Source organism: Dendropsophus ebraccatus, chromosome 14 (genome assembly GCF_027789765.1).
Source record: "Dendropsophus ebraccatus isolate aDenEbr1 chromosome 14, aDenEbr1.pat, whole genome shotgun sequence".
In the NCBI taxonomy this organism is placed as follows: domain Eukaryota; kingdom Metazoa; phylum Chordata; class Amphibia; order Anura; family Hylidae; genus Dendropsophus; species Dendropsophus ebraccatus.
The window spans coordinates 76588705-76604957 of NC_091467.1; the positions used below are offsets into that span (position 1 = coordinate 76588705).

Sequence of the window (16253 nt, forward strand, 5' to 3'; positions counted from 1 at the left end):
GACATGGGGGAGGCTCAGGATCTGCATGCTATAGACACTGGGGAAGCTCAGGATCTGCATGCTATAGACACTGGGGGGAGGCTCAGGATCTGCATGCTATAGACATGGGGGAGGCTCAGGATCTGCAGCTATAGACATGGGGGAGGCTCAGGATCTGCATGCAGTATATAGACATGGGGGAGGGGAGGCTCAGGATCTGCATGCTATAGACACGGGGGAGGCTCAGGATCTGCATGCTATAGACCTGGGGGAGGTTCAGGATCTGCATGCTGTATATAGACATGTGGGAGGCTCAGGATCTGCATGCTATAGACATGGGGGAGGCTCAGGATCTGCAGCTATAGACACGGGGGAGGCTCAGGATCTGCAGCTATAGACACGGGGAGGCTCAGGATCTGCAGCTATAGACTCGGGGGAGGCTCAGGATCTGCAGCTATAGACATCGGGAGGCTCAGGATCTGCAGCTATAGACATGTGGGAGGCTCAGGATCTGCATGCAGTATATAGACATGTGGGAGGCTCAGGATCTGCATGCAGTATATAGACATGGGGGAGGCTCAGGATCTGCATGCTATAGACATGGGGGAGGCTCAGGATCTGCAGCTATAGACACGGGGGAGGCTCAGGATCTGCAGCTATAGACACGGGGAGGCTCAGGATCTGCAGCTATAGACTCGGGGGAGGCTCAGGATCTGCAGCTATAGACATCGGGAGGCTCAGGATCTGCAGCTATAGACATGTGGGAGGCTCAGGATCTGCATGCAGTATATAGAGATGTGGGAGGCTCAGGATCTGCATGCAGTATATAGACATGTGGGAGGCTCAGGATCTGCATGCAGTATATAGACATGGGGGAGGGGAGGCTCAGGATCTGCAGCTATAGACATCGGGAGGCTCAGGATCTGCATGCAGTATATAGACATGTGGGAGGCTCAGGATCTGCATGCTATAGACATGGGGGAGGCTCAGGATCTGCAGCTATAGACATGGGGGAGGCTCAGGATCTGCATGCTATAGGTTCCCTGTCCCTGCTTTTACAGAGGGATGGTATCTCACCAGGCTTTACCATTACCCTGAGATGGGATCAGACCTCCGCATGCCGTCACTTTATTAGATGACATTAACCCTTTAAGTGCCCTGTAAAGTGAGGCTTCTGGGCTTTACTGTGGATCCTAAGAGAACAATAAAAGTTACTGATTCCCCTTTATAGGCCGTTGTGTGAGGGGGAGGGGAGTGATTGGTTTTTGCCCGGGGCTATGCTCTCCATCCGTCAGACCTGGTGTAGGCCTTGTTTATTAGTCAGTAACGAAGTATGGCGGCATTGTACTGTCCATTCACCCTGCCTTCTCTCCTCTAGGGGGCGTCACCACCTTTGTAGCCCTTTACGATTACGAGTCTCGTACGGAAACTGATTTGTCTTTCAAAAAAGGGGACAGATTGCAGATCGTCAACAACACGTGAGTGGGGCGTGGATGGGTGGGGCGAGGATGGTTGGGGCGTGGATGGTTGGGGCGTGGATGGGTGGGGCGTGGATGGGTGGGGCGTGGATGGGTGGGGCGTGGATGGGTGGGGCGTGGATGGGTGGGGCGTGGATGGGTGGGGCGTGGATGGGTGGGGCGTGGATGGGTGGGGCGAGGATGGGTGGGGCGAGGATGGTTGGGGCGAGGATGGTTGGGGCGTGGATGGGTGGGGCGTGGATGGGTGGGGCGTGGATGGGTGGGGCGTGGATGGGTGGGGCGTGGATGGGTGGGGCGTGGATGGGTGGGGCGAGGATGACCAATATTATTAATGTGACAAAGCCTGGGATCGGGACTCCTGCGCCAGGTGGCGGCATCAACATTTCTCTGGCTACTTTGTTTTTCTATTGCTCCTTAGTAGAGATGAGCGACCCTGGAGCAGCTGGAGTCCATCCGAACCTGAACATTCGGCATGTGATTAGCGGGGGCTGCTGAACTTGGATAAAGCCCTAAGGCTATGTGGAAAACATGGATATAGTCATTGGCTGTATCCATGTTTTCCAGACAACCTTAGAGCTTTATCCAAGTTCAGCAGCCGCCACTAATCAAATACCCAGTTTGCTCATCTCTACTCTTTAGTAATGGCACAGTACGTCTTACAGTCCTTTAGCTGCACAGTTATAAAAGTTTTTTTTCCTTTCAAGCTCCAAGTGTCACAGATGGTGCCTCGCTGCAGCATTCATGCCTCCTCCCTCCCCCACCCCTCCCGGCATGATGCCCTGAGCACTTATAGACACTCCTAGCCTAGAGGAGCTGAGCTACAGCATGCATGCCTGCTCCCTCCCCCACCCCTCCCTGCATGATGCCCTGAGTGCTCTCAGATACTCCTAGCCTGGATGAGCTGAGCTACAGCATGCATGCCTGCTCCCTCCCCCACCCCTCCCTGCATGATGCCCTGAGTGCTCTCAGATACTCCTAGCCTGGATGAGCTGAGCTGCAGCATTTCCAAACGATGAAAGGTTCCGCGCGGTTTTAAAAGTTTTTATTATTTTTTGAATGTACCAATAAAGTTTTTGATACCACTACAAGGAGCTGTGGAACCTTTCATCATTTGGAATTGCCTATACGGGTGACAACCCGCACCACTATCCACGCGCTCTATTTTTTCTGAGAACTGTGCTAGATATTTACCACTACTTGCTTGAGGGTGAGCTGATTCCCCCTTTTTCTTCTGCAATACTGAGCTGCAGCATGCATGCCTGCTCCCACCCCTCCCTGCAAGATTCTCTGAGCTCTTGCATACTACTAGGCCGGAGTGCTTCTATGCCGACAGCTTATACTAGGTCAGTAGGTTAAACATTTTAGGCACTGATAGAGGTTTCATAGCCCCCGGCTGTATCCTGTAAGAAAGAAAGGGCTTGTACTGTTCCAGCATGTGGAATCCCAGCTTCCTATGGCTTGAAGGGCTTGTCCAATGAAAATACAGATTATATATATATATATATATATATATATATATATATATATATATATATATATGAATATATATATATGAATATGACTAGAGCTGTACCATGTGATGCCGCCCCCGCAGGATCTCTGACTGAGGAGGGGAGAGGTGTGTGTGTGTGTGTGTGTGTATTTTTTTTATTTATTTCGGGTGGAGCCTGTAGGTTTATCAGGGCGTCTTACATAGTATGTATACCTTTTTCTTATTTTTGTATAGATTTTTCTCTGTTTTTTTCTTTGTATTCCTATGCTGCCTATTTGTATGTGATTTGAATAGAGAGACAGGTGTGCACAGGCTGAGTTACAGCGGGTACTGTACCGGGACCCCCACAGTCCCTCATACTTTAGTCTACTCCTGACTGCTGGGAATGCCACATGATATCCATATACTTTCTGTGACTCTGTATACCACCAGCATCACCCTCTGAGCAGGATACGTTTACCTACACGTTATATTAGTTTGGATCTTCATCAGCTGCAGTGCAGACCTGTGCGTTTCCATGGTTACAGACTACAAACATGCACTTAGTGTAGTCTGATCCTCCCAAGTATATTCTGAGGGTAAATTCACATGTAGCTTTTAGCCTTTTATGACTTTCCTGATCTTTTACGTGTGATATTTTTTGCTCCAGTCTTGTCTTGGCGCTGGTTTTCTGTTATAATCAGTTGTCCTGTTTTTGGCTCATGCGCCAGACTCTCTCTCTCTTTCTCTATCTGGCTCCGCTTCTCTATGTCACCATGTATGATCCTGTATCTCTTTCTTTCACATGCTGCACCATAGGAGGCCAGACATCAGGTATGTGGTGGGATGATTATCGGACGGTCCGTTGTGTCCTCCGTGTCCTCGGTGTTCTCTATGCGTTTGTACAGACTGTGTGTAGGAATAAGGTTTTGTGTCCTGCAGGGAAGGAGATTGGTGGCTGGCTCGCTCCCTCAGCTCCGGACAGACTGGATATATTCCCAGCAACTATGTGGCTCCTTCTGACTCCATCCAGGCGGAAGAGTAAGTTTTATTAATTTTATTTTTGAGGGTGATGATTTTCTTTTAGAAGAGCCCCAAAATGTGTGGAGACCTCTATGCCGGGGGCACCTTAGAGTAACTTTTCTCTTTTGGTATGGGGGAGGGGGGTATACACTTCTCATATTCCATCCCCTCATATATAGGCTCAAACTTACCTTCATTATCTTAAAGGGGAAGTCCGGCGAAAAATGTTTTCTTTCAAATGAACTGGTTTAAGAAAGTTATAGCAATTTGTAAATTACTTCTATGTAAAAATCTACAGTCTTCCAGTACTTATCAGCTGCTGAATGTCCTGCAGGAAGTGGTTTATTCTCTCCAATCTGACACAATGCTCTCTGCTGCCACCTCTGTCCATGTCAGGAACTGTCCAGATAAGCAGCAAATCCCCATAGAAAACCTCTCCTGCTCTAAACAGTTCCTGACATGGACAGAGGTGGCAGCAGAGAGCACTGTGTCAGACTGGAGAGAATACACCACTTCCTGCAGGACATACAGTAACTGATAAGTACTGGAAGACTGGAGATTTTTACATAGAAGTAATTTACAAATCTTTATAACTTTCTGAAACCAGTTGATTTGAAAGAAAAAACAATTGCTGGAGTTCCCCTTTAAAGGGAAGCTCCATCTTTGCAGCCACTAAGGTAGTATAATAATGACTTCAATAGTTTAGATCAATGGATGTTTAGTTCCCATGTTTAGAGTGATCGCTGGGGGGGTCCGAACACCTAGAACCCAACAGATGACTCTTTTTGACTTGTCTGTAAGTGATGTGATAGGTTTTCTGTAATGTGACAGTGCAGGTTTCGGACCCTTATTATATTGGAGACTGTCCGTGAGAGGTCCGGGATTGGGACCTTATTATATTGGAGTGAGAGGTCCGGAATTGGGACCTTAGTATATTGGAGGCGGTCAGTGAGAGGTCCGGAATTGGGACCTTATTATATTGGAGGCGGTCAGTGAGAGGTCCGGGATTGGGACCTTAGTATATTGGAGGCGGTCAGTGAGAGGTCCGGAATTGGGACCTTGTTAGTATTGGAGACTGTCCGTGAGAGGTCCAGGATTGGGACCTTGTTATATTGGAGGCGGTCAGTGAGAGGTCCGGGATTGGGACCTTAGTATTGGAGACTGTCAGTGAGAGGTCCGGGATTGGGACCTTGTTAGTATTGGAGACGTCAGTGAGAGGTCCGGGATTGGGACCTTATTATATTGGAGGCGGTCAGTGAGAGGTCCGGGATTGGGACCTTGTTAGTATTGGAGACAGTCAGTGAGAGGTCCGGGATTGGGACCTTGTTAGTATTGGAGACTGTCTGTGAGAGGTCCGGGATTGGGATCTTGTTATATTGGAGTGAGAGGTCCGGGATTGGGACCTTATTATATTGGAGGCGGTCAGTGAGAGGTCCGGGATTGGGACCTTATTATATTGGAGGCGGTCAGTGAGAGGTCCGGGATTGGGACCTTATTATATTGGAGGCGGTCAGTGAGAGGTCCGGGATTGGGACCTTATTATATTGGAGGCGGTCAGTGAGAGGTCCGGGATTGGGACCTTATTATATTGGAGGCGGTCAGTGAGAGGTCCGGGATTGGGACCTTGTTAGTATTGGAGACGGTCAGTGAGAGGTCCGGGATTGGGACCTTATTATATTGGAGTGAGAGGTCCGGGATTGGGACCTTGTTAGCATTGGGAATAATAGGTTGGCCGGTGTCTAGGGTTACGTCCCCTGGTGAACCTTCCGCGGTTTATTACTAGGGGTCTGCAGGGGGGAGGTGGGGTCCTCTACTGTTCTGCAGGTTGTGACCCTTACTGTAGAGAATGGGAGCAGAACTGGTGCATCATGGGAGTTTGTACCAAACATAACCCATAACATAACAGGACATTACCATAGGACTCTCACAAATCTTATCAACCAAGAGCAGCGGGGTGAGCTGAAGCCGCCAGGGACCACCAGGATGACCAGGACCCCCGATATATCTGACTCCACGTGAATATTCCATCACTGTAATAACGGAGCCGTCACTCATTCATGGTGTCCATGGTTCGGGCAGTATGAAACTAATGACGTTTTTTTTAAAGTGGGCTCCAAATATAAATCTGTGTCAGCTACAATTCACGTCCTGAACTGCTGACCCTGATAGATTCTGTTACGTCTAGAAAGCCCCCGATATCTTACATAAATCCATCTGTGCTTCCAGAACATAGAATAATTCTATCATTCCCTGAAGTGCTGAGGACTGCAATGCCTCCTCGCTCCCCCTCTCATCCCTGCTTGATATCCAGTAGGAGGGGGAGGAGGCTGGCAGCACGTCAGGAGCTCGGGAACGCCTCTTTGGCACTTTACTCTGGAGAATGACAGTATTTTTGTACGTCCTGAAAGCACAGACTGATATATGTAAGGTGCCATGTGTCTCCTTGACCCAACAGTATCTGTCGCAGCAGAACGTGATTTGTAGCTGACAGATTCCCTTTCACCTTCTTGTATCTCTCTATAATTCAGCATGTGGTGGTCTCCGTGGCCCATACATCTCTTCTCTGCCCTTTGCAGGTGGTACCTGGGCAAGATTACGCGGAGAGAGTCGGAGCGGCTGCTGCTCAACCAGGAGAATCCACGAGGAACCTTCCTGGTGCGAGAGAGCGAGACCACCAAAGGTGAAGACCATGCATGGCCTAGTGCTATAAGATGGCGACGATATTAGGGGGGAGGGAGATGGTGCTGGATCTGGTACTGGGGGAGGGAGATGGTGCTGGATCTGGTACTGGGGGAGGGCGATGGTGCTGGATCTGGTACTGGGGGATGCTGGGAGATGGTGCTGGATCTGGTACTGGAGGAGGGAGATGGTGCTGGATCTGGTACTGGGGGATGCTGGGAGATGGTGCTGGATCTGGGGGAGGGAGATGGTGCTGGATCTGGTACTGGAGGATGCTGGGAGATGGTGCTGGATCTGGTACTGGGGGATGCTGGGAGATGGTGCTGGATCTGGGGGAGGGAGATGGTGCTGGATCTGGTACTGGAGGAGGGCGATGGTGCTGAATCTGGTACTGGGGGATGCTGGGAGATGGTGCTGGATCTGGTACTGGGGGAGGGAGATGGTGCTGGATCTGGTACTGGGGGATGCTGGGAGATGGTGCTGGATCTGGTACTGGGGGATGCTGGGAGATGGTGCTGGATCTGGTACTGGGGGAGGGAGATGGTGCTGGATCTGGTACTGGGGGATGCTGGGAGATGGTGCTGGATCTGGTACTGGGGGAGGGCGATGGTGCAGGATCTGGTACTGGGGGATGCTGGGAGATGGTGCTGGATCTGGTACTGGGGGATGCCGGGGAGGGATCTGGTACTGGGGGATGCTGGGAGATGGTGCTGGATCTGGTACTGGGGGATGCTGGGAGATGGTGCTGGATCTGGTACTGGGGGATGCTGGGAGATGGTGCTGGATCTGGTACTGGGGGATGCTGGGAGATGGTGCTGGATCTGGTACTGGGGGATGCTGGGAGATGGTGCTGGATCTGGTACTGGAGGAGGGAGATGGTGCTGGATCTGGTACTGGGGGATGCTGGGAGATGGTGCTGGATCTGGTACTGGGGGATGCTGGGAGATGGTGCTGGATCTGGTACTGGGGGATGCTGGGAGATGGTGCCTGATCTGGTACTGGGGGATGCCGGGGAGGGATCTGGTACTGGGGGATGCTGGGAGATGGTGCTGGATCTGGTACTGGGGGATGCTGGGAGATGGTGCTGGATCTGGTACTGGGGGATGCTGGGAGATGGTGCTGGATCTGGTACTGGGGGATGCTGGGAGATGGTGCCAGATCTGGTACTGGGGGATGCTGGGAGATGGGGGCATCGGTGCTGAATGTACAGAGTGACAGAAAACAAGGGGCGATGTGTAATGTCTGGTTCCTCTGCTTTGCATATCTCCTCGGTCTCCCGCCGCCCTTCTGTCAGGCCTGCCCCCGGCAGCGTGGGGAGGGGGGGCACCTTTCCTATGGGGGGAGTTGCAGTAAGTGGGTCAGTGAGATGAATATCCATGTTACCCGTAGCAACTAGAAGCGATGTGTTTGCTTGCGGCCTCAGGGCTCCACTTTCGTTCTTGTGCGCGGAGCTCGGGGGAGACGCCGTGGAGCTTCAGCCCTGATATGTTTTATTCACGGCGGAGTGATGGGAGAGTGACACCGGGCCACCGGCTATCCCCTCACATCCTCCTGTCGTCCCCTGTCTGATCCATGTGTCCCCCCATCTCCTCGGATATCCCCCGCTATGTGTGGGCTCCGCACCGTCTTCCCGCATCTGTCACCATCCATCGCCCGCCACCGCCGCCGCGCACACACTAAACCCTCCTGGCGCTGCTCTCACCGTGTGGGAAAATCCTAATAACAAAACAGCTGAATGAGCGAGAGCGGCTGCGATGCTGGATAGAGATGCAGGACGCCGGGGGTTAAAAAGACCAAAAATAAAAAAAATATATAATAAAAACTTAAAACAGCAAATTGTGTGAATGGAGACGTAGAACCGAGATGTTTTTTATTTCCCTGTTGTGTCTATGGGGCTCCGAGCTCGCTCTTATTATTAGTCCTCAGTGTCGCCCATTGACCTCAATGTAATCCTAAATCTGCCCATAGGGATTGGCTGTCGGGGCGCGGCTATACGAGCGCCCTGTTAGTCGGACCTGTATACAGCGTTGTTATATATCAGGCAGTCGGACCTGTATACAGCGTTGGTATATATCAGGCAGTCGGACCTGTATACAGCGCTGTTATATATCAGGCAGTCGGACCTGTATACAGCGTTGTTATATATCAGGCAGTCGGACCTGTATACAGCGTTATGTATCAGGCAGTTGGACCTGTATACAGCGTTGTTATATATCAGGCAGTCGGACCTGTATACAGCGTTATGTATCAGGCAGTTGGACCTGTATACAGCGTTGTTATATATCAGGCAGTCGGACCTGTATACAGCGTTATGTATCAGGCAGTTGGACCTGTATACAGCGTTGTTATATATCAGGCAGTCGGACCTGTATACAGCGTTGTTATATATCAGGCAGTCGGACCTGTATACAGCGTTATGTATCAGGCAGTTGGACCTGTATACAGCGTTGTTATATATCAGGCAGTCGGACCTGTATACAGCGTTGTTATATATCAGGCAGTCGGACCTGTATACAGCGCTGTTATATATCAGGCAGTCGGACCTGTATACAGCGTTGTTATGTATCAGGCAGTCGGACCTGTATACAGCGTTGTTATGTATCAGGCAGTCGGACCTGTATACAGCGCTGTTATATATCAGGCAGTCGGACCTGTATACAGCGTTGTTATATATCAGGCTGGGCTGATCATTACATGGAGCCGTCCGTCGGATAGCGTACTAGTCTATGGTGATGTTCACACACAGTATTCATTTTATGGCCGTAAAACTAAAAGGTTTATCCAGGATTAGGAAAAGCACAGCTACTTTATTGCAAAAACAGCGCCCCCCCCCCCCCCCCCCCCCTGTCCTCAGGCTGTGTGTGTATTACAATTCAGCTCCATTCCCTTTAAAGGGGTACTCCAGCAAAAAACTTTTTCTTTTAAATCAACTGGTGCTAAAGAGTTATGTAGAACTGTAATTTACTTCTGTGTAAAAATCTCTAGTCTTCCAGAACTTATCAGCTGCTGTATGTCCTGCAGGAATTGGTGTATTCTCTCCAGTCTGACACAGTGCTCTCTGCTGCCCCCTCTGTCCATGTCAGGAACTGTCCAGAGCAGGAGAGGTTTTCTATGGGGATTTGCTGCTGCTCTGGACAGTTCCTGACATGGACAGAGGTGGCAGCAGAGAGCACTGTGTCAGACTGGAGAGAATACACCACTTCCTGCAGGACATACAGCAGCTGGTAAGTTCTGGAAGACTGGAGATTTTTATATATTTTTATAAATGCTCTGGACATTTCCTGCCATGGACAGAGGTGGCGCACACTTCCTGACATGGACAGAGGTGGCGCACACTTCCTGACATGGACAGAGGTGGCGCACACTTCCTGACATGGACAGAGGTGGCGCACACTTCCTGACATGGACAGAGGTGGCGCACACTTCCTGACATGGACAGAGGTGGCGCACACTTCCTGACATGGACAGAGGTGGCGCACAGTTCCTGACATGGACAGAGGTGGCGCACACTTCCTGACATGGACAGAGGTGGCGCACACTTCCTGACATGGACAGAGGTGGCGCACACTTCCTGCCATGGACAGAGGTGGCGCACACTTCCTGACATGGACAGAGGTGGCGCACACTTCCTGACATGGACAGAGGTGGCGCACACTTCCTGACATGGACAGAGGTGGCGCACACTTCCTGACATGGACAGAGGTGGCGCACACTTCCTGACATGGACAGAGGTGGCGCACACTTCCTGACATGGACAGAGGTGGCGCACACTTCCTGACATGGACAGAGGTGGCGCACACTTCCTGACATGGACAGAGGTGGCGCACACTTCCTGACATGGACAGAGGTGGCGCACACTTCCTGACATGGACAGAGGTGGCGCACACTTCCTGACATGGACAGAGGTGGCGCACACTTCCTGACATGGACAGAGGTGGCGCACACTTCCTGACATGGACAGAGGTGGCGCACACTTCCTGACATGGACAGAGGTGGCGCACAGTTCCTGACATGGACAGAGGTGGCGCACACTTCCTGACATGGACAGAGGTGGCGCACACTTCCTGACATGGACAGAGGTGGCGCACACTTCCTGACATGGACAGAGGTGGCGCACACTTCCTGACATGGACAGAGGTGGCGCACACTTCCTGACATGGACAGAGGTGGCGCACACTTCCTGTTATGTAGAGATCACCTTCGTCTGTCTCCTCTATGGTCACATAGACCATTACAGTGATAGGTGACACCAGTATATAGATAAAACCAGATCACCTCATTCACAATAGGTGATGGACACAGCTCCTCCCCCTTCCTGCACAGATCACAGAGCATGCCTACAAGACTCTCCCATAGAAGTTGACAGGGTTCCTTCCAGTGTATTCTCTCTCATTTCCATGGGGGCTGCTGTAAAGCGTCTCTCTAAATGCTGTGCAGAAAGCTCGATCACCTGTCTGTTCAATGTTTAGTAACCTTCTCCCTTTCTGGATTGTTCCTGTATCCGCAGGTGCCTATTGCCTCTCTGTCTCTGACTACGATCCCAACCGCGGTCTAAACGTGAAACATTACAAGATCCGGAAGCTGGACAGCGGTGGTTTCTACATTACGTCGCGGACTCAGTTCAGCAATCTCCAGCAGCTGGTGGCCTATTACAGCAGTAAGATTACCGGGGGGCACCTGCGGGGGGCGCTCATCTGTGGGATTGTATTGTAAGAAGGGTGTGGCTTAGAGGGATGTGGGTGTGGCCTAATGAGCCCGAATGTGATGAAAGAAAAATGGTGTAAAGTCCTGCAGAGGAGCCATGCATGCTGCAGCTTAGCCCCGCCTCTATGACACTTAAGCTTGGAAGGAAAACCTGGTTTTATAACTTTGCCGTCAGCTGAGAGTCTCTGATATGGTGTTTTATCTCTGAGCACGATGCAGAGATGGCGGATTCCCCTTCAGCTCCAGGTTCTTTCTGATCTCTAGATCACGTTACACAATGGATCGGGGTGGTGTCGCGGCCTGTGATGCTCCGGGTGAAGGTCTCTCGTCTTCCACCATGTTACAGGGTCGTCGTCTTTTATGTCCGGTCACTACTGTTTGTGTTGCATGTTACCTGTGAAGCAGTAGTGTCCCCCTCCCCCGTCACTATAGACACCATAGACTGGAGGAAGCCGCAGCTTCACACTTAGGTGGCGGCTTTTCTTGGCTCAGGATCTGAGTACTTTCTGCCTCTTCCTCTGGCAGCACCAGGAGAGGCCTCTGCGCGTCTTGGGCCTCTGCGCGTCTTGGGCCTCTGCGCGTCTTGGGCCTCTGCGCGTCTTGGGCCTCCTGGGTCCTCCTCATATTTTACCTGTTTGCTCTCTGAGGGGGACGTTTTCTACGCCGGACTTATAAATGTCCCCACATCTCCGGCGCTACGCGTCGGTGCGCACGGCAGAAAACCTGAAAGGTGGAGTAGGTTTTCGGCGTATCTTTTGCCGAAGCAAAAGATAAATCGTGCGGACTCTGAGTCCGTGCCCCCCCGTTCCGCCCCCTCCACACCCCCACCCCGACGTACCCGTCGGAAAGTGCCGATATGCGATATGCAAATCGTCCATTTGCGAATAAAATAATACGCAAATCGGCACTTTCCGCCAATACGCACCTTAATACTTGTCCCCCTGAGTCTTTTGCTGTAGTCGGTGACCACAGACATAAAGACGTTGTCACAATCAGCACAATATGGCAACATCTCTGGTTGTTAGATGACGTAGGAGGAACCGTAACCATTGCAGATTGAGTGGGATGGTGTATGGTACAGGCAGGGGACGTACAAGGGTAGAGGACTGGGGGCAGGGGACATACACGGGCAGAGGACTGGGGGCAGGGGACATACACGGGCAGAGGACTGGGGGCAGGGGACATACACGGGCAGAGGACTGGGGGCAGGGGACATACACGGGCAGAGGACGGGGGGCAGGGGACATACACGGGCAGAGGACTGGGGGACAGGGGACATACACAGGCAGATGATAGGGGGCAGGGGACATACACAGGCAGATGATAGGGGGCAGGGGACATACACGGGCAGAGGACTGGGGGACAGGGGACATACACGGGCAGAGGACTGGGGGCAGGGGACATACACGGGCAGAGGACTGGGGGACAGGGGACATACACGGGCAGAGGACTGGGGGACAGGGGACATACACGGGCAGAGGACTGGGGGACAGGGGACATACACAGGCAGATGATAGGGGGCAGGGGACATACACAGGCAGATGATAGGGGGCAGGGGACATACACGGGCAGAGGACTGGGGGCAGGGGACATACACGGGCAGAGGACTGGGGGACAGGGGACATACACAGGCAGATGATAGGGGGCAGGGGACATACACGGGCAGAGGACTGGGGGCAGGGGACATACACGGGCAGAGGACTGGGGGACAGGGGACATACACGGGCAGAGGACTGGGGGACAGGGGACATACACAGGCAGATGATAGGGGACAGGGGACATACACGGGCAGAGGACTGGGGGCAGGGGACATACACGGGCAGAGGACTGGGGGACAGGGGACATACACAGGCAGATGATAGGGGGCAGGGGACATACACGGGCAGAGGACTGGGGGCAGGGGACATACACGGGCAGAGGACTGGGGGCAGGGGACATGCACGGGCAGAGGACTGGGGGCAGGGGACATACACGGGCAGAGGACTGGGGGCAGGGGACATACACGGGCAGAGGACGGGGGGCAGGGGACATACGCAGTGACCCCTCTAGCCGGGTTACACATGATCTCCAGCTATTCCTATGAGAAGTTATATATATCGGGGTGAAGCATTGTTTACGTCCTTCTCATTGTGTTTCTTTCTGGTTTTTAGAACACGCTGACGGTTTGTGTCACCGGCTGACCAACGTGTGCCCGACCTCCAAGCCGCAGACTCAGGGACTGGCCAAGGACGCCTGGGAAATCCCGAGGGATTCTTTACGTCTGGAGCTGAAGCTGGGGCAGGGATGCTTTGGAGAAGTCTGGATGGGTGAGTATACGGTATATACACAGGGTGGAATACATGGACTGATGGGACCGGGTGGGGGAGCATGTGCGGCTTCTGAGCAGACACTTGGCATTGGCCGCAATGTTGTCCTGCCCTGCTCAGTCAGGAGCATTGCTGCTTGCTGGAGAGAAGCTAGCTATATACTCCTGTATACTGTGTGACGGCACATCCTAGCTATATACTCCTGTATACTGTGTGACGGCACATCCTAGCTATATACTCCTGTATAATGTGTGACGGCACATCCTAGCTATATACTCCTGTATACTGTGTGACGGCACATCCTAGCTATATACTCCTGTATACTCTGTGACGGCACATCCTAGCTATATACTCCTGTATACTGTGTGATGATCCCTTCCTTTACAATGTGGCAGCCATTTGGTTCTGTATTGCAGCCATATTGTAACCCCTTGTTCTGCTGTTAGGTACATGGAATGGAACCACCCGGGTGGCCATTAAGACCCTCAAACCTGGTACGATGTCCCCTGAAGCCTTCCTGCAGGAGGCCCAAGTGATGAAGAAGTTGCGGCATGAGAAGCTGGTGCAGCTCTACGCGGTGGTGTCAGAGGAGCCCATCTACATAGTCACAGAGTACATGAGTAAAGGTGCGTATAGACCAGGACACCGGGATGTGACTGCAGAGCGTTACCCCGATCCTGTGCTGTGTCTACCATATGATGTTACTGCAGAGCATTACCCCTGAATGTATGCTATGTCTGCCCCATGATGTGACTGCAGAGTGTTACCCAGATCCTGTGCTATGTCTGCCCCCCTGATCCTGTGCCGTGTCTGCCCCCCTGATCCTGTGCCGTGTGTGTCTGCCCCCCTGATCCTGTGCCGTGTCTGCCCCCCTGATCCTGTGCCGTGTCTGCCCCCCTGATCCTGTGCCGTGTCTGCCCCCCTGATCCTGTGCCGTGTCTGCCCCCCTGATCCTGTGCCGTGTCTGCCCCCCTGATCCTGTGCCGTGTCTGCCCCCCTGATCCTGTGCCGTGTCTGCCCCCCTGATCCTGTGCCGTGTCTGCCCCCCTGATCCTGTGCCGTGTCTGCCCCCCTGATCCTGTGCCGTGTCTGCCCCCCTGATCCTGTGCCGTGTCTGCCCCCCTGATCCTGTGCCGTGTCTGCCCCCCTGATCCTGTGCCGTGTCTGCCCCCCTGATCCTGTGCCGTGTCTGCCCCCCTGATCCTGTGCCGTGTCTGCCCCCCTGATCCTGTGCCGTGTCTGCCCCCCTGATCCTGTGCCGTGTCTGCCCCCCTGATCCTGTGCCGTGTCTGCCCCCCTGATCCTGTGCCGTGTCTGCCCCCCTGATCCTGTGCCGTGTCTGCCCCCCTGATCCTGTGCCGTGTCTGCCCCCCCTGATCCTGTGCCGTGTCTGCCCCCCCTGATCCTGTGCCGTGTCTGCCCCCCCTGATCCTGTGCCGTGTCTGCCCCCCCTGATCCTGTGCCGTGTCTGCCCCCCCTGATCCTGTGCCGTGTCTGCCCCCCCTGATCCTGTGCCGTGTCTGCCCCCCCTGATCCTGTGCCGTGTCTGCCCCCCCTGATCCTGTGCCGTGTCTGCCCCCCCTGATCCTGTGCCGTGTCTGCCCCCCCTGATCCTGTGCCGTGTCTGCCCCCCCTGATCCTGTGCCGTGTCTGCCCCCCCTGATCCTGTGCCGTGTCTGCCCCCCCTGATCCTGTGCCGTGTCTGCCCCCCCTGATCCTGTGCCGTGTCTGCCCCCCCTGATCCTGTGCCGTGTCTGCCCCCCCTGATCCTGTGCCGTGTCTGCCCCCCTGATCCTGTGCCGTGTCTGCCCCCCTGATGTGACTCCATTACCCCTGACCTTGGTCTCTGCTCTTAGGCAGCCTCCTGGACTTCCTGAAGAGTGAGATGGGCAGCTACCTCCGGCTTCCGCAGCTTGTTGACATGTCGGCGCAGGTACGTCTGGCTGCCTGGTATTATCTGGTGAAGCTTTTATTGCCTCTGCCTGACACATGATGTCTCGCTGTAACAGATTGCGTCCGGCATGGCCTATGTGGAGCGGATGAACTACGTGCACCGCGACCTCCGAGCGGCCAACATTCTGGTGGGGGAGAACCTGGTGTGTAAGGTGGCCGACTTCGGACTGGCACGACTAATAGAAGATAATGAGTACACAGCCCGGCAAGGTATGAGCGCCGTCCCTGACTCATCAGCTGCCGCCGTCTCCCCGTAATTATATACACACGCCATATAATTACATGTTTATCTCTATTATTATTATTCTGTGCTGCTGCTTTCTGCTTAACCAACAGTCCAAGCAAATATACGGAGACTGGTGGAAGCGCACGGCTGGCTGGAGTAGGTCTCCTCTATGAAGGGGTCGTCCAGGCTTAGAAGAACATGGCCGCTTCCCACTAGACACTCCGTTTCACCCTTGTGTAGCATGTTTTATGGCGTATGTGGGTGGGCATACACCCTCAATGACTGGTGGCCGAATAGAGAGACCTCTACCATACAGCCTCCTCCTTCTCTATAGGTGGTATGACCCGCTGCCTCTCTCCCATACATACTACAGCCGAACATTCCTGTGTCCTCTATAGAGAGGGGTAAGCTCTGGCTGCGGCTTATCTCTCAAA

At 53.1% G+C, this 16253-nt stretch overlaps 1 protein-coding gene across 1 annotated transcript in view; it reads left to right on the forward strand.

The window, feature by feature from the left end:
* Window positions 1-16253, forward strand: part of SRC (SRC proto-oncogene, non-receptor tyrosine kinase) — a 41478-nt gene that overhangs the window by 21509 nt on the left and 3716 nt on the right. The window contains exons 3-10 of the mRNA XM_069953829.1: window positions 1358-1457; window positions 3871-3969; window positions 6528-6631; window positions 11138-11287; window positions 13485-13640; window positions 14087-14266; window positions 15497-15573; window positions 15650-15803. Of these exons, the coding sequence (XP_069809930.1) occupies window positions 1358-1457; window positions 3871-3969; window positions 6528-6631; window positions 11138-11287; window positions 13485-13640; window positions 14087-14266; window positions 15497-15573; window positions 15650-15803 (1020 nt within the window). The remainder of the gene's footprint in view (window positions 1-1357; window positions 1458-3870; window positions 3970-6527; window positions 6632-11137; window positions 11288-13484; window positions 13641-14086; window positions 14267-15496; window positions 15574-15649; window positions 15804-16253) is intronic.